The sequence below is a fragment of the Propithecus coquereli genome, unplaced genomic scaffold, assembly GCF_000956105.1.
Source record: "Propithecus coquereli isolate 6110/MARCELLA unplaced genomic scaffold, Pcoq_1.0 Scaffold212, whole genome shotgun sequence".
In the NCBI taxonomy this organism is placed as follows: domain Eukaryota; kingdom Metazoa; phylum Chordata; class Mammalia; order Primates; family Indriidae; genus Propithecus; species Propithecus coquereli.
Window position 1 is genome coordinate 727,123 of NW_012146301.1, and position 15,171 is coordinate 742,293.

Below are 15,171 nucleotides of genomic sequence, written 5' to 3' on the forward strand. Positions count from 1 at the left end.
AGTAGTAAAGGTCTGTGTCCCTTGTCCAAAATTTCAAAATCCAAAAGTGTGAAAACCAACAGTTCTTCTAACTCCTTTGGAGGCGAGATCTAAACTAATCTGAAAGCACGTGGCAGCAAACCCTGAAATGACCAGGGCTGCTCACAGTCTCAGTGCTGACAGACAGGCACCTGCCTCGTTGCTCCAGCCCCAGGGCTGCCACGCGTAGCCAGCCGTCCAGTCTTCAACGCTGTTCAACACGCCTGCTAAATGTCACCCCTCTCTCATTTATGCATCTTGTACAGGATGAAAAACTTATACAAGGAATGTATTATTTCCATGACTATTGCCCTGCCACTCAAAATGCAAACACTATGACACCATCAGAAAGCAGACAGGTCTTATTGTGGGGCTGAATGTTCACTCAGACCAGTAATTTTAAGTCACAATATTTGCACTTCTGCAAATTTCCACATCATCTAAAACTTTTAGTTAAATCAAAAGGACCAAAAAGAAACACACACAAAATATAAAAGCTATCAGAATATTATCAAACATTTAACACATATTCATCTGAAGGACAATTAAAAATACAATTCAGCCAGGTAGAATTCTAGCTGTTTGTCTTCCCCGGGCCTGTGCATTCCCTTCAAAGTCACCCTGAGCCTAGAGACAGCCAGGAAAGCAGAGTGGTTTTATTGTCTTGAGTTAATGCTGGCTGGCACTTGAGAGTGCTCACTCTCTCTTTCTCTTTCTCTCTCTTTCTTTCTCTCTCTCTCTCTCTCTCTCTCTCACACACACACACACACACACACACACACACACACACACAGCATGTGTGGGCCCCGGTCCACATGTAACGACCCATGTTTAGAACACAACTGGGCACGGGGTGAGGAGCCCCGCATGAACGTGTAATGCCACTCAGCGAGCAGTCACTCATCAGTGCAACCAAAGCAATTCACTACATAAAACTCACTAAACACAGTATTTTCCAACAGCACTGCTGGGGGAGGGAGGAGGAGAAGTAATTTTTTCCTTTGTCCAAAGGCAAAAGAAAGCAGCGAGGTTATTCTTTCTAATCAGCAGAGCCGAACAGGAATGTGTTTCTGGCTGGAACTCTTCTGCCCTAACAACGAGGCATGCCTTCTATTAAAGGAGGCACGGAAGCCGGTCAGGACAGTAGAATAATCACCATGAACACTGTATGGAAATGTGGGACGGTATTTATGATGAAATTCTGAATGGAAAACAACATAAAAAGCGCAGCTACAATATGACCACAAGTACTTAAAGATATGTGTGTACACAGATGACTGGAAAACACACAAAAAAGAAAACAGCTATATTAAAGTATTGGGATTATAGATGCTTTTGCTTTAAAAATAATTTAATGGGGATGGAGTGAGGGTATTTTTCTGGGGGAGGGGTTCCCATTTCCGCACCAATCTCCAATTCCACATCTCACATTATTCTTTAATAGACTATTCACAGACAACTGGGCCAGGGTAGGAAACGGGCGCCCATGCTGAGATAAGCAACTGCAGGCCCTTCCGCTGGTTTTCAAACGGCCTATCACAATTCCTCCAACAGAAACGAACAGAATTATCGCCACTCTGATACAAAAAGATGAAAGAAGGGAAGAATCATTTTCATGGAATTTCAAAAACAGCCTTATTTGATTGCTATAGCTAATATATTAAGAAATCATCTATGCAATAGGCCATGTATAAAAATACCAAGCATTTTATCATTTTTAAAAAGCTTAAAATACTTTATCATCTTAAGTAACTTTCCACTCCAATTATTTTTCAGGATGCTAAGAGTAAACGTTCCTCTTGGAAACACAAAGAGAGATCATCTCTGATCAGGAGTGCTACGGCACAGGCTTCTTTTAGGTTTCTTACTGATAAAGTCATTTTATGATGCAGAGAAAATAACACATTTTGTATGAATACATATGTATGTACATACACGTACATAGATTTGGAGGGGGAGCTTCTCAGGCCTACTCTCAAGGAACCATTTGTTCCACATCAACAGTAACACATCTAAGAGGAAGGAGTCAGGTATGTTACTGGGGAAACTGCTTAAACTACGTGATCACTTTAAAATATAACTCTGCTTCATGCCGCCGGGGAAAAGAAATTCCATTCCACAATATCCACAGGCTGGTATCAATGGGCCCCAGGTCAATTTGAGGAGTGTGTACTGAGACTACCAATCCTCCTAGATGTGCACACTTCAATCCTACCCTCGGTATTTATTCTGCAGAGATAAATACAGGCAGTCTGTGGAACCAAGGCCAGGAAATGGAAGCAGTTTCACTTCATATAAGATAACGTAGAGGAAGGCATTCGGAATGACTCCAACTGTTTTTCCAAAAGACTTTAGACTCATCCTTAAAAATGGAAAGCAAAGAGCCCAAACTTTGTATCTACCCTTTCTGACACAGTCAATCCTCTAACTCTGTATATTGTGCTGTTTACCCTCATATTTGAAAAAACCACATAAAACATTTTTCCAATCCCTCATGTAATGAACTATAACAAACCTCAGAAAAATTACAATGCACTTAAAGCAAAACTCAAGGCCAAAATAAACTCAAAACCCTCAAATAAGAAAGTCTCATAAGATCAAAGTCTAACCAATTCCAGTACACACCGATAAAAGCCTGCATTATTAAAATAAAGGGGAGGAGGCTAATACAGAAATACAGATCATTTCTGAACTAAAAATCAAATCGACTATTTATACAGAAAAGCCCTAACACTCCGAACATTAAGAAGTCTACTAGTCTGGAATATTTTTTCCAGTTCTGAAATATATGTATAGCATATCTTTAGTTAAGTGTTAAACACAACAGCTATCAAGAAAAGAAAATCAATTTTGACCAAAGAGAGTCCAAATGCCTGAGGGTAGGCAGTCCTCACACCACCATCTCCCAACACTCACAGGAGCCCGTGTCTGGCACCTGGAGCGAGGAGCTGGGTGGATGACACAGACCCTCCCCAAGGTCTTCCCTCCAAACACAGAGGGAAAAGGCAACATAAGTACTAACAGCTTTCAAGGGCTTCCTAGGCAAAGGAACCTGGGCGTGCTGAGTCCGGGAATGCTGCACTGGCTGAGCAGGGGGAGGGGCAGGTTCAAAGACCCAGGAACAGGCGGGCACAGCCGGGAAGCTGAGCCCACACAGGGGAGAGGTGTTGAAGAGACGATGCTGGCTATTAACTAAGGCCCTGAGTTTTAGACTCATGGCCTTTATTTTATTTTATTTTATTTTTTTGAGACAGGGTCTCATTTTGTTGCCCTGGCTAGAGTGATTGCCGTGGCGTCAGCCTAGCTCACAGCAACCTCAGACTCCTGGGCTCAAGCGATCCTCCTGCCTCAGCCTCCCAAGTAGCTGGGACTACAGGCATGCGCCACCATGCCCGGCTAATTTTTTCTATATATTTTTAGTTGTCCAATTAATTTCTTTCTATTTTTAGTAGAGACGGGGTCTCGCTCTTACTCAGGCTGGTCTCAAACTCCTGAGCTCAAACAATCCGCCCACCTCGGCCTCCCAGACAGCTAGGATTACAGGCATGAGCCACCGCGCCCGGCCATGGCCTTTACATTTGATCAGGAAGTACCAGGAAGCCACCAAGCAGGGAGTGACATGATCAAAACAGTGAAGGCCCTAATAAGTCTTACAATTTAAAAGCCCAGTCAACTCCCTATGTCAGATCAGTGGTTCCGGTCAGTCTTCTGAAATACGAGCACTGATTTTCAATTGAACTGCTTTGCATATGGGCAAGGCAATAAATAGTGTGCTCCCCTATACACAGGGGAGTAACATTTAAGGATTCCTTTCAATTCCCCAGTGCAAAGTTCTCAAAGTATGGTCCTGGAGGCAGCAACACACTTGGAAACTTGCTAGAAATGCAAACTCCATCTCAGACCTCCAGAATCAGAAACCTGGAGGGGGACCCTAGCAGTCTGCATTTCATCAAGCCTCCAGGTGATGCTGATAAATGCTAAAGTTTGAAAACCTCTGCCTTAGATTATTGGGTACTTTTTCAGTCACTACTTCACAGTTCAAAACAACACAATCTGGGCAATACCTGAAAGGCAATAAACAGGAGCCAGTCAAGGGCTCCAGTCCCACCCTGGGCCTAAGAGCCCAGTAGAGAAAAGAGATAAAGGAACAGGGAAAACATCTTATGTCCAAGTCACCTCCCCCCACAACCACAATCCTAAATTCCAGGAAGCCAGTTAAAAATAATACAGGAACAAGTTTCCTGATCTAGAGGAATAAGCAGACTATACAGTGGTGAGACCCCTGATGGCCGGCAGCTCCCTCCGCCACAGTGCAAGGCTGTGGGTGTGGGGCTGGCGACAGAAAGCAGCTTACTCCCGCATGCGTGGGGACACCACCACCAAGAAGGCAACATCAGGCACAGGACCCTCAAGATCACAAACCACCCTAGCTGCCCATGTGCCATGCACAGAGCATCCTGCAGCCAGAACCCCCCAGAGCCAAGAGGGATCACACCCACCCCCCAAAGCAAAGAAGACTTTTTCTCAAAAAAAAAAAAAAAAAAATTAAGAATGGAACATGAACATGTTCTTCTTTAATAATGAAAAAAAAAAAAATACTGGAAATAAAAGTGCCCAAAACACCTCCAGTTAGCAAGCCCTGAACTGAGATGGCTTCACGGAGGCCTAGGTACAATTTGATCCTCAGGGAAACAGAGGTGTGTTTGGGGCGTGGTGGAAGGAATCCACAATGCCTGCTAGAAAGGCGATTTGGGGAAGGAAAAGCACATACATGCTGGCACCAAAGTCAGGGCTCTAGTCCCTGCAACGCTGTGCCCAGCCTTCCTGAGGGGAATGCAATAAAATCAGTCCCATTCCTACAAGGCTTCCCACTAAGGGCAACAAATTCTAAAGGTTTCTATGTTCCAGACTGACATAAATACGGCAGCGCCAAAGGCACATTTACTTTTCCCACCTATCCATTGCAGTTAACACACAGTGAAGCAGATAGGAAAAGCAATCTCCACTGGTAGAACGCTGAAGAAGTGAGTAATTCTTTGTACTGACAATCTGTTTCTTTTTCAATGACCTTTTGAGAAATGTTTGGAAGGGTGAAACTGCATCCGACACATGAAAGGAACGTTCAAACAATATCTGTCTTCACCGGGAGTTCAGGTGGCAGTTTAACAACTTTGAATTCACCACACCGAAGATGTTTTCAAATTTCTACAAAATAAAAGTGGCCTAAAATAACTACTGGCCAAGGCCCAGCCCCCACGTTCTAGACTATTTTCATTTGTAACCAATGGTTTACTGCTGTAAATTTCTACCCAAGAAAGCACTACTCTGTTCTTAAGTAGGAAACAGCTTTAAGGCAATAGCCCGAAGAGCAGCTTTCCCTATTCAGAAACGTACCCCTGGCATCACTCATTCATGCCTTGATGTGTCGTATATGCATGGCACAGCTCCCCTAGTGTTTTTCATTCATTTTCATGGACGTGTCGTGTATGTACAGCACAGCTCTGTGTGGTGCCCATGCCCTGGCCCACAGACACAGCTGCTCTCCATTCCCAAGACCACCTTGCACAATCAGCTGACACACAGCACACCGGATCCACCACGCAAGTGCCTGAGCCAGCTTGGGCAAGACACGCAACACCCGCTGCACAGCTGTGTCCTGTCCTGCACCGACCACCGGAGAACCTGCACCCAGAATGACACTGCCCTACCCTTCAAGCAGCAGAGACTCAATTCTGGACCACGGGTTCAGCCCCTAAGGCATTATCAACTTAAGCAAGCATTTCTCCAAAGAAATCCTATGGAGCTCCCTGAAATGATCTGTGCCCACAGGATCTTGGGACCAAAAGATAAGAGAAACGAGAAAATCAGGTTCTCATTTCAACTTAGAGGGGTGCAGGTCACTGACTGGTAGAGAGCTGGAAAAATAAGCATATGTTTATGCTGCTGTTTATTTACAGGGAGCAAATAAAAGGCAGAATCACATGATGAAGAGAACAGAGGCTCAGGAGTCCTTCTCCACCCCAGCACAGGGCAGCAGACAGTCCTACGACCTTGCGATCCCTTCACCCGCCTGGCCCAGTATCCACGCACCTAAGGTTGAAGGACAGTGACTTGGAGGAAGGGTGCACACTGAGGACAGCATCTACTTGGATCAATCCTGAAATCATAATAGGTTTTTCTTAAAAATCTAAAAGTCTCCACATACTTGCAGGGGAGAGAAGACAACAACAATGAAATTTCAGAAGCTGGAAAGTAGATGGTGGAACAAAGATGAGGATGGGGAAAGACAAATCTAAACTAGAGGTGGAAGAAAGCAGAGATCAGCTTAATTCATAGTGCTGAATCCCCAAAACTCAGGAACTGGCACACCAGGTATTACTATCTATGCAGAGGACATGGAGTGGAGAAGTGGGTAGAAGCCAGATGGCCTGCCCAGCTCCCCACTGCCAGGCTCCCCTAGTCATGGAGAGGACTGAAAGGTATTCTCTGTTGTCTATGGCCACACTGCTCTGAACAGGCCCAGTCTCGTCTAAAAATGTATTCTCCACAAAGGAAGGAAAACTTGAGGGCTTCCAGACCAGGCAGCAGCAGACAGCAGTTGAGTGCAGAAGCAGCATACTGAAATAAACCGGAGGATGAGGCTACACATACTGCACTCGCAGCCAGTCCCTTTCCTCCACGTGGAGCTCAGGTGGGCATGGGGTTTCGGGCCAGAAAAGGAAGAAGCATTAGCCTGAGAGGTGTACCACAGTGAGGACAAGAACCAGTCCAGATGGGAAGAAGGCAGAGGCTCAAGGAAAGGCTTCCTCAGGAAGGCAAGACAGATAAAATGCTACGAGAAACAGACCCAAGCTATTCCCACTGTCCTGTCCAGCACGAATGCCTGACAATGAGCACTGTGTTGATGAAAGCCCATTTGAGGGCTGGGATTTCCAACTAGCTTGGTAGCCCCCACTCTTAAATATTAGTGGACATTCAAAGGTGGCCTCCACCATAAAAAAAAAGAGAGACCAAACTCAACAAAGGGAAAAAATGGGGCCTTGGTTGGAGGAAGAGAATCCTGCTTGAGAGATAGCAGATATTTCAACCGAAATAAAAAAAGGACACTATAACAAAGCAACAGAGAACCAAAACGAGCTCTTAGAATTTAAAAACAGGAACAGAAACGAAACACTCACTGGAAGAGTTGGAAAAGTTGAGACAATCACCCAGAATACCAAATAAAGAGACAAAGAGATGAAAAGTAGCTTTAAAAAGGTAAGAATAACTGAGGACTGGCCCAGAAGGTCCACCATCCAAGTAATAAAGGGTTTCAGCAAGAAAGAACATAAAAATCAAGGAGGGGACCGGGCGCGGTGGCTCACGCCTGTAATCCTAGCACTCTGGGAGGCCGAGGCGGGCGGATTGTTTGAGCTCAGGAGTTCGAAACCAGCCTGAGCAAGAGCAAGACCCCGTCTCTACTAAAAATAGAAAGAAATTAATTGGACAACTAAAAATATATAGAAAAAATTAGCCGGGCATGGTGGCGCATTCCTGTAATCCCAGCTACTCAGGAGGCTGAGGCAGAAGGATTGCTTGAGCCCAGGAGTTTGAGGTTGCTGTGAGCTGGGATGACGCCACGGCACTCTAGCCTGGGCAACATAGTGAGACTCTGTTTCGAAAAAAAAAATCAAGGAGGGGGAATCAAAGAAAAAAATTCACAGCAAAGACCTGAGTTTGCCTGACTGAAAGGGCTACCAAGTATCTGTCACAAGAACGAAAATAGACCCACACCAAGACACATCATTGTGAAAGTTCAGAACACAAGTAAAAAATGCAGATCCCTTTAGGTTCTGGAAGAACAAAATAGCTTGTGTTTTGTTCCCAGGGGAAGAACAGAATCCAGTACTGGTGCGGCACTGCATCTTCACCAGCAGCACTGGCAGCTAAAACTTGGTGGGGAAATGCCTTCAGAATTCTGGAGGAAAAGCATGCCCGCCCTACGATTTTACAACACGCCAAAGTATCGATGGAGGGGGAAAGGAAAAGAAACTTTTGAAAAGCCTGTCTCCCATGTACCCTATTCACAGGCACTGCAAGATACACATGCCCCACCAACACCATGGCATGAACCACAAAAGACGACAAGACATACAGAAACAGGATATTCAACACAGGAGAGCAGCAAAAGGAATGCAGGGGACAAAGGCAAGGGAAGATCAGAGGACGGCAGAAGTTCACAGGGCTGGAAGACGAGCAGTCCAGACTCAAGCAGGGAACAGACTCAAGGAACTTCTCCAAGGAGAGGAAGCGCACACACTGCTCCACAAGGTTGCAACAACTGAAAAGTTTGAAGTCTGAGGTCCAAAAGGGATGTGAGAAGTAATCATGGCTTGCTATGATGGCTGGGCTGTGGATGCCCTGCGCAGTCACATGAGCCGTGCATGGTGCACACTGATCTAAACAAAGCTATGATATGGCTCTGCTGGGGGAGGGAGGAGAACACATGTGAGGGAAGAAAGCAAGCAGAAGAGAACTGAATCCTCATCTGCAGAGTCCAAAGTCTATAATGCCTGAAACCAGGAAAAAAAGCAGCAATTGTTTAATGTCTTTCATAAACTAAGAAGTAACAACAACAGAAAAGATCATCTAGGAAAGATCAAAGGTGCTACCTTTGGGGATTAAGAAATGGAGGGAAGTGGCAAGTAACTGCTGTCTTTCCCAACAAACCTTACAAAACTAACCCATTACAGAAACTAAACAAAATCCTAAGTAATTAAAAATAAAACAAAGAATGTGGACCCATAAGTCCTTTTTAAATCTTAGCGTCTAAAATTCTCTTGAAAACAAGAAAAGGCTGGGTACGGTGGCTCACACCTCTAATCCCAGCACTTTTGAGATGGGAGGATCTTTTGAGGCCAGGAGCTCAAGACCAGCCTGAGTAAGAGCAAGATCCCATCTCTACTAAAAATAGAAAAATCAGCCAAGCATGGAGGTGTGCACCTGTGGTCCCAGCTACTCCAGAGGCTGAGGCAGGAGGATCGCTTGAGCCCTGGAGTTGGAGGTTGCAGTGAGCTAGGCTGACGCCACTGCACTCTACCCCAGGCCAATAGTGAAACCTTGCCTCAAAAAAAAAAAAAAAAAAGAAATGGAGAGACTTAAAATAGGAAAATAACCGCAGCTACATATTTACATATTTGGTAAGCATTACTATATAACTTGAAATTTTCCCATAATTTATTCATATACCAATAGGGTGCTGAACAGGAAGTTTCTTTTGCTTAACCAAGAAAACACAACGGAAGGTGTCTAGAGTCGACAATGTCCTTCCCTGGGTGCACATAACCCACAATTGGCGATGCTTCATGTTTTGTAACAAGCAAAGGTACATCTCATTTTATTTCTCATTATCTAAACCTAGGAAACCAGGGAGCCATTTAGGACTAGGAAACTCCATATTCATCCCCAGGAGCCAGGTGTTTTTGTTTTTTTTTCCCGCCAAAGCACTGAGATTTTTAATAATTTCCACTGCAAAAACAAGACTTATGGGAAATGACTGCTACAAACTGGTCCAAGGACGGTGGCTGGTTCTCCCCAGCAACGGAGGGATAACACAGTGCGACATCTATTTCCCGAACTCGCCCCAACCACGAGATTCCACTAAAGATAATCACGCTGCACTAAGGCATTCAAAAGCCACAGAAGGTGGACCGGGTGTGGTCCACTTCCTGAAGGTACAGAGTTTCCAAACGGGACACTCTGAATCACAGGAGCAATCGCCCAATAAAGAGCTGAGTGGCATGTTTCTCAAGAGCCCAGCACATTCCTGGACTCTGGCTTTAGAGGAAGCAGCAGGAACCACGAACAGGCTCATCCCCACAGCAACTCCTCACACTGCATCTTGTACCAAGGTCCTCAAAAAAAACCACTGTCAAACTGAAAACTGACGATCAGTGTCAACCTGCAGCGGATGAGGAAGCTCAGCTCCACGCATTAGAACAGTAGCATCAAAATCACAGAAGGGGGCAAGAAAGCAACACTGCCACTGCCACTCATCCAACTGCTCTGTGCAGGGACACTGTGCCCCACCAGCAATCTAGAATACCTAATCTGTCCGACCAACTCCTACCTGAACATCACTTGGTTCTATGTGAAATGCTATCAAGAACAGCCCCAGATCTGGGATTAGAACCAAAATGTCCTGGACTTCTCCAAAAGTTTTTTAACTTCAATTTTAAAAAACTTTCTGACACCCCCACGCCCCCTCAAACACACACAATCCAAAAGAAAACACTTTCAAGCAAAACAAATTCTTACCACTGTTACATTGTGGTGATAGAGAAGAGGGAACATGAAGTACTCAAATAGGTATTTTTTTAAAACTTGCTTAGGCAACTAACAGTAACAGAAGAATACCTCTATTTTCCTCATTACTCTTCAGCATTGCAGCAAAAAGAATCACAAAGCAAAGGGGATAGAAGGGATACAATGTTCCCTGAGACTTCAAATCAGCAAAGCTTGAGCTAACCCTGCCAAGATGTCCACCTTGGCCATCCTGCCAAAACCTAGGCTTCCTACACTTAACTACCCTGGGCTTCCTCTTGCCTGAAGTGCTCAGATGCCTTCTAAGGGGGGACCCAGCACTCCCCAGAATCCAACCCCTTCCACCTTCTCCCACTACCTACCCTGAGAAAGCAGGAGTCCTAAAGAACATGACACTTACCTGCTAAAAGATGTGCCATGCATCCTGCTGCCTGCACACCAAGGCCTGGGCCCCCACTGCCTCTCCAGCTCTGGGATGGGTCTAGCCCACCAGAACCCGCCTCCTGCTTACCAACCACACGCCTTTGCTCACTGCAACCTTCCTAGGGCATAGGCAGCGCAGCATTTCCCTCAAGGTGCTCACAGATATTCTCATTGTCCACACATGTGATACACCAACCTTCCCCCAGGATACAGATGGCAACAGGGTGAACACCGACAGGCATCTCCCAAAGCAGCAGGAAAGAAACTACAGAAATGTGACACTAACAAGAAAAAGTACAAGAGCACATAAGCCACAATTAAATGCAGCTGTCCTCTGCTTGTTTCATCTCCCCTCCCAGACTTTCAGAGCACACAGGGCTTCCTAGGGTGAGCAGAGCACTTGAGAAAAGCTCCCAGTGTGCCCAAACTGGCCATTAAACACCCTTCTCACTAGCCCATTACGAAGGGGCATTCTCAGCAAAAGTCTGTTTCTCCAAGCAGCTAGAAAAACAGAAAAGGAAGGCACAGGACAGGATGATTTCACAAGCAGAAACTTTAAGTTTTAAGCTATTTCTCTAAATTGTCTGTACTTTCAAATATGAGAGTATCTTAAATTCACAACAACTTCAAAATTAACCAGACCCTGCAATACATGTGACTTATCTAATTCACTGTTTTTTCAAACTGTAGGTCATGAACCAGCAGGCTGTGAAATCAATTTAGTATTGCAACCAGCTCCTCTTTTTTAAATAAAACAGATCACCACAGTACATCACAAGTACAGGCTGAACATCCTAATCCAAAATGCTCCGCAATATTAAACTTTTTGAGCATTAGCATTATGCTCAAAGGAAATGCTCATTAAAGCATTTCTGATGTTCCACCGGTAAGTACATAATGCAAATACTCAAAAATCCAAAAAAAATCCAAAACACTTCTGGTCCTAACTATTCTGGATAAGGAACACTCAACCTGTAGTAAAGATTAGTACTAGCTCCTGAAACGTGTTTCTGCTCCTGATGTAAAATACATTTCTTACTTTCCAGAAAAGCTGAAAAGGGACTGATAAAATTCTCAAATAGAAACTGATAAACCAAAATCTAGTTCTTTTTAAATCACAATTCATGCAAACTCAAATCTGATCAGTGCTCCAGCCTCCAAAGCTTTTCCTTTAATCTCAATTGAGTGAAACAACAAATGTTAAATGAAAGAGTACTTATAGCCACATGGCCTAATTTCTTTGTTTACTTGTAGTTACCACATTCAGTGGTAACTGAATGATTTCTATTCCTTTCCCCCCTTATGGTAATATAAAATTGGGGTTTGGGAAGGAAAAAAGGAAGGGCCCCAGCAATCTTCATTAAACATTTATTTAAAATGGTAACCCATTCAGATTTATAGCCATCAACCCCTCACCTAGGACCTGGCACATGAATGTTCAATAATGGCCGCTGACTGAATAAATATCAATCTTATATTTCTAATTTCTTCAGCAAATCCGATTTCAAATGAAATAAACTTTCATGTTTGGAAAAGTAACAATAAAACAATACAGCATGGTGCCTAGGAGTATGGTCTTTAATGCAGGGAAGACCTGGTTTCCAATCACAAATTTGCCATATAATATACTATCTTACTTTGGTCAGTTCAATTAGACTCCCTTGGTTTCCACATCTATAAAGTGGCATAAATAATACCCATTCCTCAAGCGGTGCCAGTAAGAATCAAGAAGCATAAAAATGATTTGCCAGATACTGAAAAATGGTGTTTATACTAACATATTCGCTTGCTCACTGGCTCACTGTTATTTTTTAAGCATTCTTGCCTAGGCTGCCTTAATTCACTTTGCCATCTTTCAAAATTTTTAAGCCAACTCCTTTTAAGCGCAGGTCAGGAGATAAGAAAAAAAGGAAGGGCTATGAGGCCTACCGGGGCAGGGCACAGAAAAGATACGTGCTTTTCTCCTCCCTTTTTATCAGACAACAGTCAAAAGCAGGTGTGCTCTTAATTTAATCTTCAGCAGCAACTCTTAGGGAAGCCTCCCAGGGCAGCAGCAGCTGCTAAGTCCAAGTAAAAAATCAATGTGCTTCTTGTTTTTCTTTTCTGGGTGGGGGGAAGAGAGGGGAAAGGAATGTTCTTCCCCAAATGACACACTAAAAACTGTCATCACACAGTTTGCAGATGTACTTAAGTACAGGAATGACTGTCTGAAGCCACATTCGCACCTCTAAAACTAAAAGAGCCGGAAGTTTGGTCATCTTTTCTACTAAGAAAAATGTATCATCCTTTATCCAGACAAAGCAAAATAAAAACAGCTCCCAGGTAGTTCCCATATACCACCAACTAGGAAATACATTACATTTGGGAGGCAAAGTTATTAAGGAAATTTATCTTCTTTTCCCAAGAATTTTGATCCACTCTTTAAAAAAAAAAAAATGAGGACAAAAAAAAAAGGTTGAGAGACCAGATATTACCTGGTGACCCCCTGACACTGACTTCACAGCACCAGCCAGAGGGGTTTTAAGTATCTTTTCAAACTGATTCCCTTTTCACAACGGCCAAGTACCTAAGTGATGCATTTGTGCTATATTACAACCTGATTAACACAGTATAAAAGTCAAACTAAAGGAAATATTGATCAAATGTATTTTTCTCTATTATTACAAGATGTCCTTCTTGCTCTACTGGTCAGAAATTCTTTTTTACCCAGTTCACTCTGACCTACATGCCTCTAAATTCAAACCAAAGCAAAAGCTTTAGGATATACCAAGAAACCACATCTGATTTTTACCTAGTGGTCTGCAGAAGCTTAGGTTTTAAATGTATGTTAAATTCCAAGCTCTTTAAATGAGATTCAACAAAAAAATATTCTTCAAGTATCCTCCCAGTTACCTTAACACACTAAGTTTATTAAAAAACAAACTTGGGCTAAAATTCTAGCTGCCATTAACATGGTAACTTTGAGTTCCTATTTTTCTATCTCAAACTTGAACAACGAAATCCAGTTTTCTTCTTATGGTTTTAAAAAGAAGGGAATGATCTCCGGAAGAGAGGGGCAGATCCCGACTCGTAAAAGCCCAGGTGTAGGCTGCTCTGCTCTCAAGACAGAGGGAAGGAGCCTGCTGGTATCTATAAAACAACCAATGATCCACTTGAGATCCACTTGAGAGTTTTCTCAAAACTCTTTTATGTTCACTCTCCTAGCCAAAGTGTTTGGGAAAGCAAAACTTTAATAACATATTCTAACTGTACCTACCGTGAGATTTTAATTCTCATCATTTTGTCACCATGTATGCGCTTACAAACATTACAAGTTAGGCAAGGATGGTGGTTTTACTCTTCAAAGAGCTAAAAACAGTCCCCAATGGCGCAAAACTTTAAAGCATTCATGTCAATTTGAAATTCAACTCCTCCCCCAAGCCCCCAAAAAGTCACTGGTAGGCCAAGATGCCATAAAGTATCGACGGAGAGGTTTACTGGCAAAGAACTCATCTAAATCCAATCAAGTCTCAAAGTGAAAGTCCAGTGTCCCGGTAGCGGGTGGGTCGACCTCGGCTCGAGACACTCCAGCGCACCCTGTCCTATGGATTCCTTCTTCCAGGTTTACGAGCTCACACTTTACCCCCGGCCAGCAGCAGAACGAAAGGCTCCTAACAAATGCACTGCAAGTAGAACTCGCAGTTACACCTTCCTCCACCCCGCCCTGCCTCCTTCGCCCGGGCCCGGGACAAACCAGGGCGCGCTCCCCGTTCCCCTCCCTGCGCTGGCCTGGTGCGGGGGGGCGGCCTGGGGGAGAGCCCGGGAGGGCCCCCACCGCCCCGGCCCCAGGCAGCACGCAGGGCCCAGGCACCAAGCGGGGCCTCCAAGGGCATTTCTTCCCATCACTTCTCCCCGGGGACAGGGCCCACGCCGGGCCTGCAGCTCAGGACGAGTTGGGGGAGAGGGGAGCGAGGAGGGCGAGGCGCCAGCACCCCCACATCCGGACCCAGGCCGCGGTCCCCATGACCGCTCCACACACACACACCATCCCCCAGACCCCGGCCGCCGGAGCGGGCAGGAAAGCCCGGGGACTTGGACCTCGACCCCCAGCTAAGCGGGGAGCGAGGCTGCAGCGCGACCCCGGAAGGGTGAGCGTGGGGGGGGCGTGTTTACACCGTCAAGTTGCCCGCTTCCGCCCCGGCCCGCACATCCCTCCCCCGGCCGCCCGCTCCTGCCTACCTGCATGCCGGGCAGGCCCGACTGCACCGGGGAGTGAGCCATGGCGCTCAGGACGGCCACTTCCTGGGACGGGACGGCCGGGCCGCAGCGATCCGCGCGGGCGATGAGGCCCGCGGGCCGCGCGCAGCTCTCGGGCGGCGGGGCCGGCCGGAGCCCGAAGCCACCCAAGCCCCGGCGGGTCCCGGCCGGGCGGCGGGGCTCAGTGGCGGG

The 15,171-nt window shown here is 45.3% G+C and overlaps 1 protein-coding gene across 1 annotated transcript in view; it reads right to left on the bottom strand.

The window, feature by feature from the left end:
* The window catches only part of STK24 (serine/threonine kinase 24), a 110,824-nt gene extending 95,659 nt beyond the window's left edge, over positions 1-15,165 (bottom strand). The window contains exon 1 of the mRNA XM_012644450.1: positions 14,962-15,165. Within this exon, the coding sequence (XP_012499904.1) occupies positions 14,962-15,003 (42 nt within the window). The 5' untranslated portion in view covers positions 15,004-15,165. The remainder of the gene's footprint in view (positions 1-14,961) is intronic.
* Between the last annotated feature and the right edge of the window lie 6 nt (positions 15,166-15,171).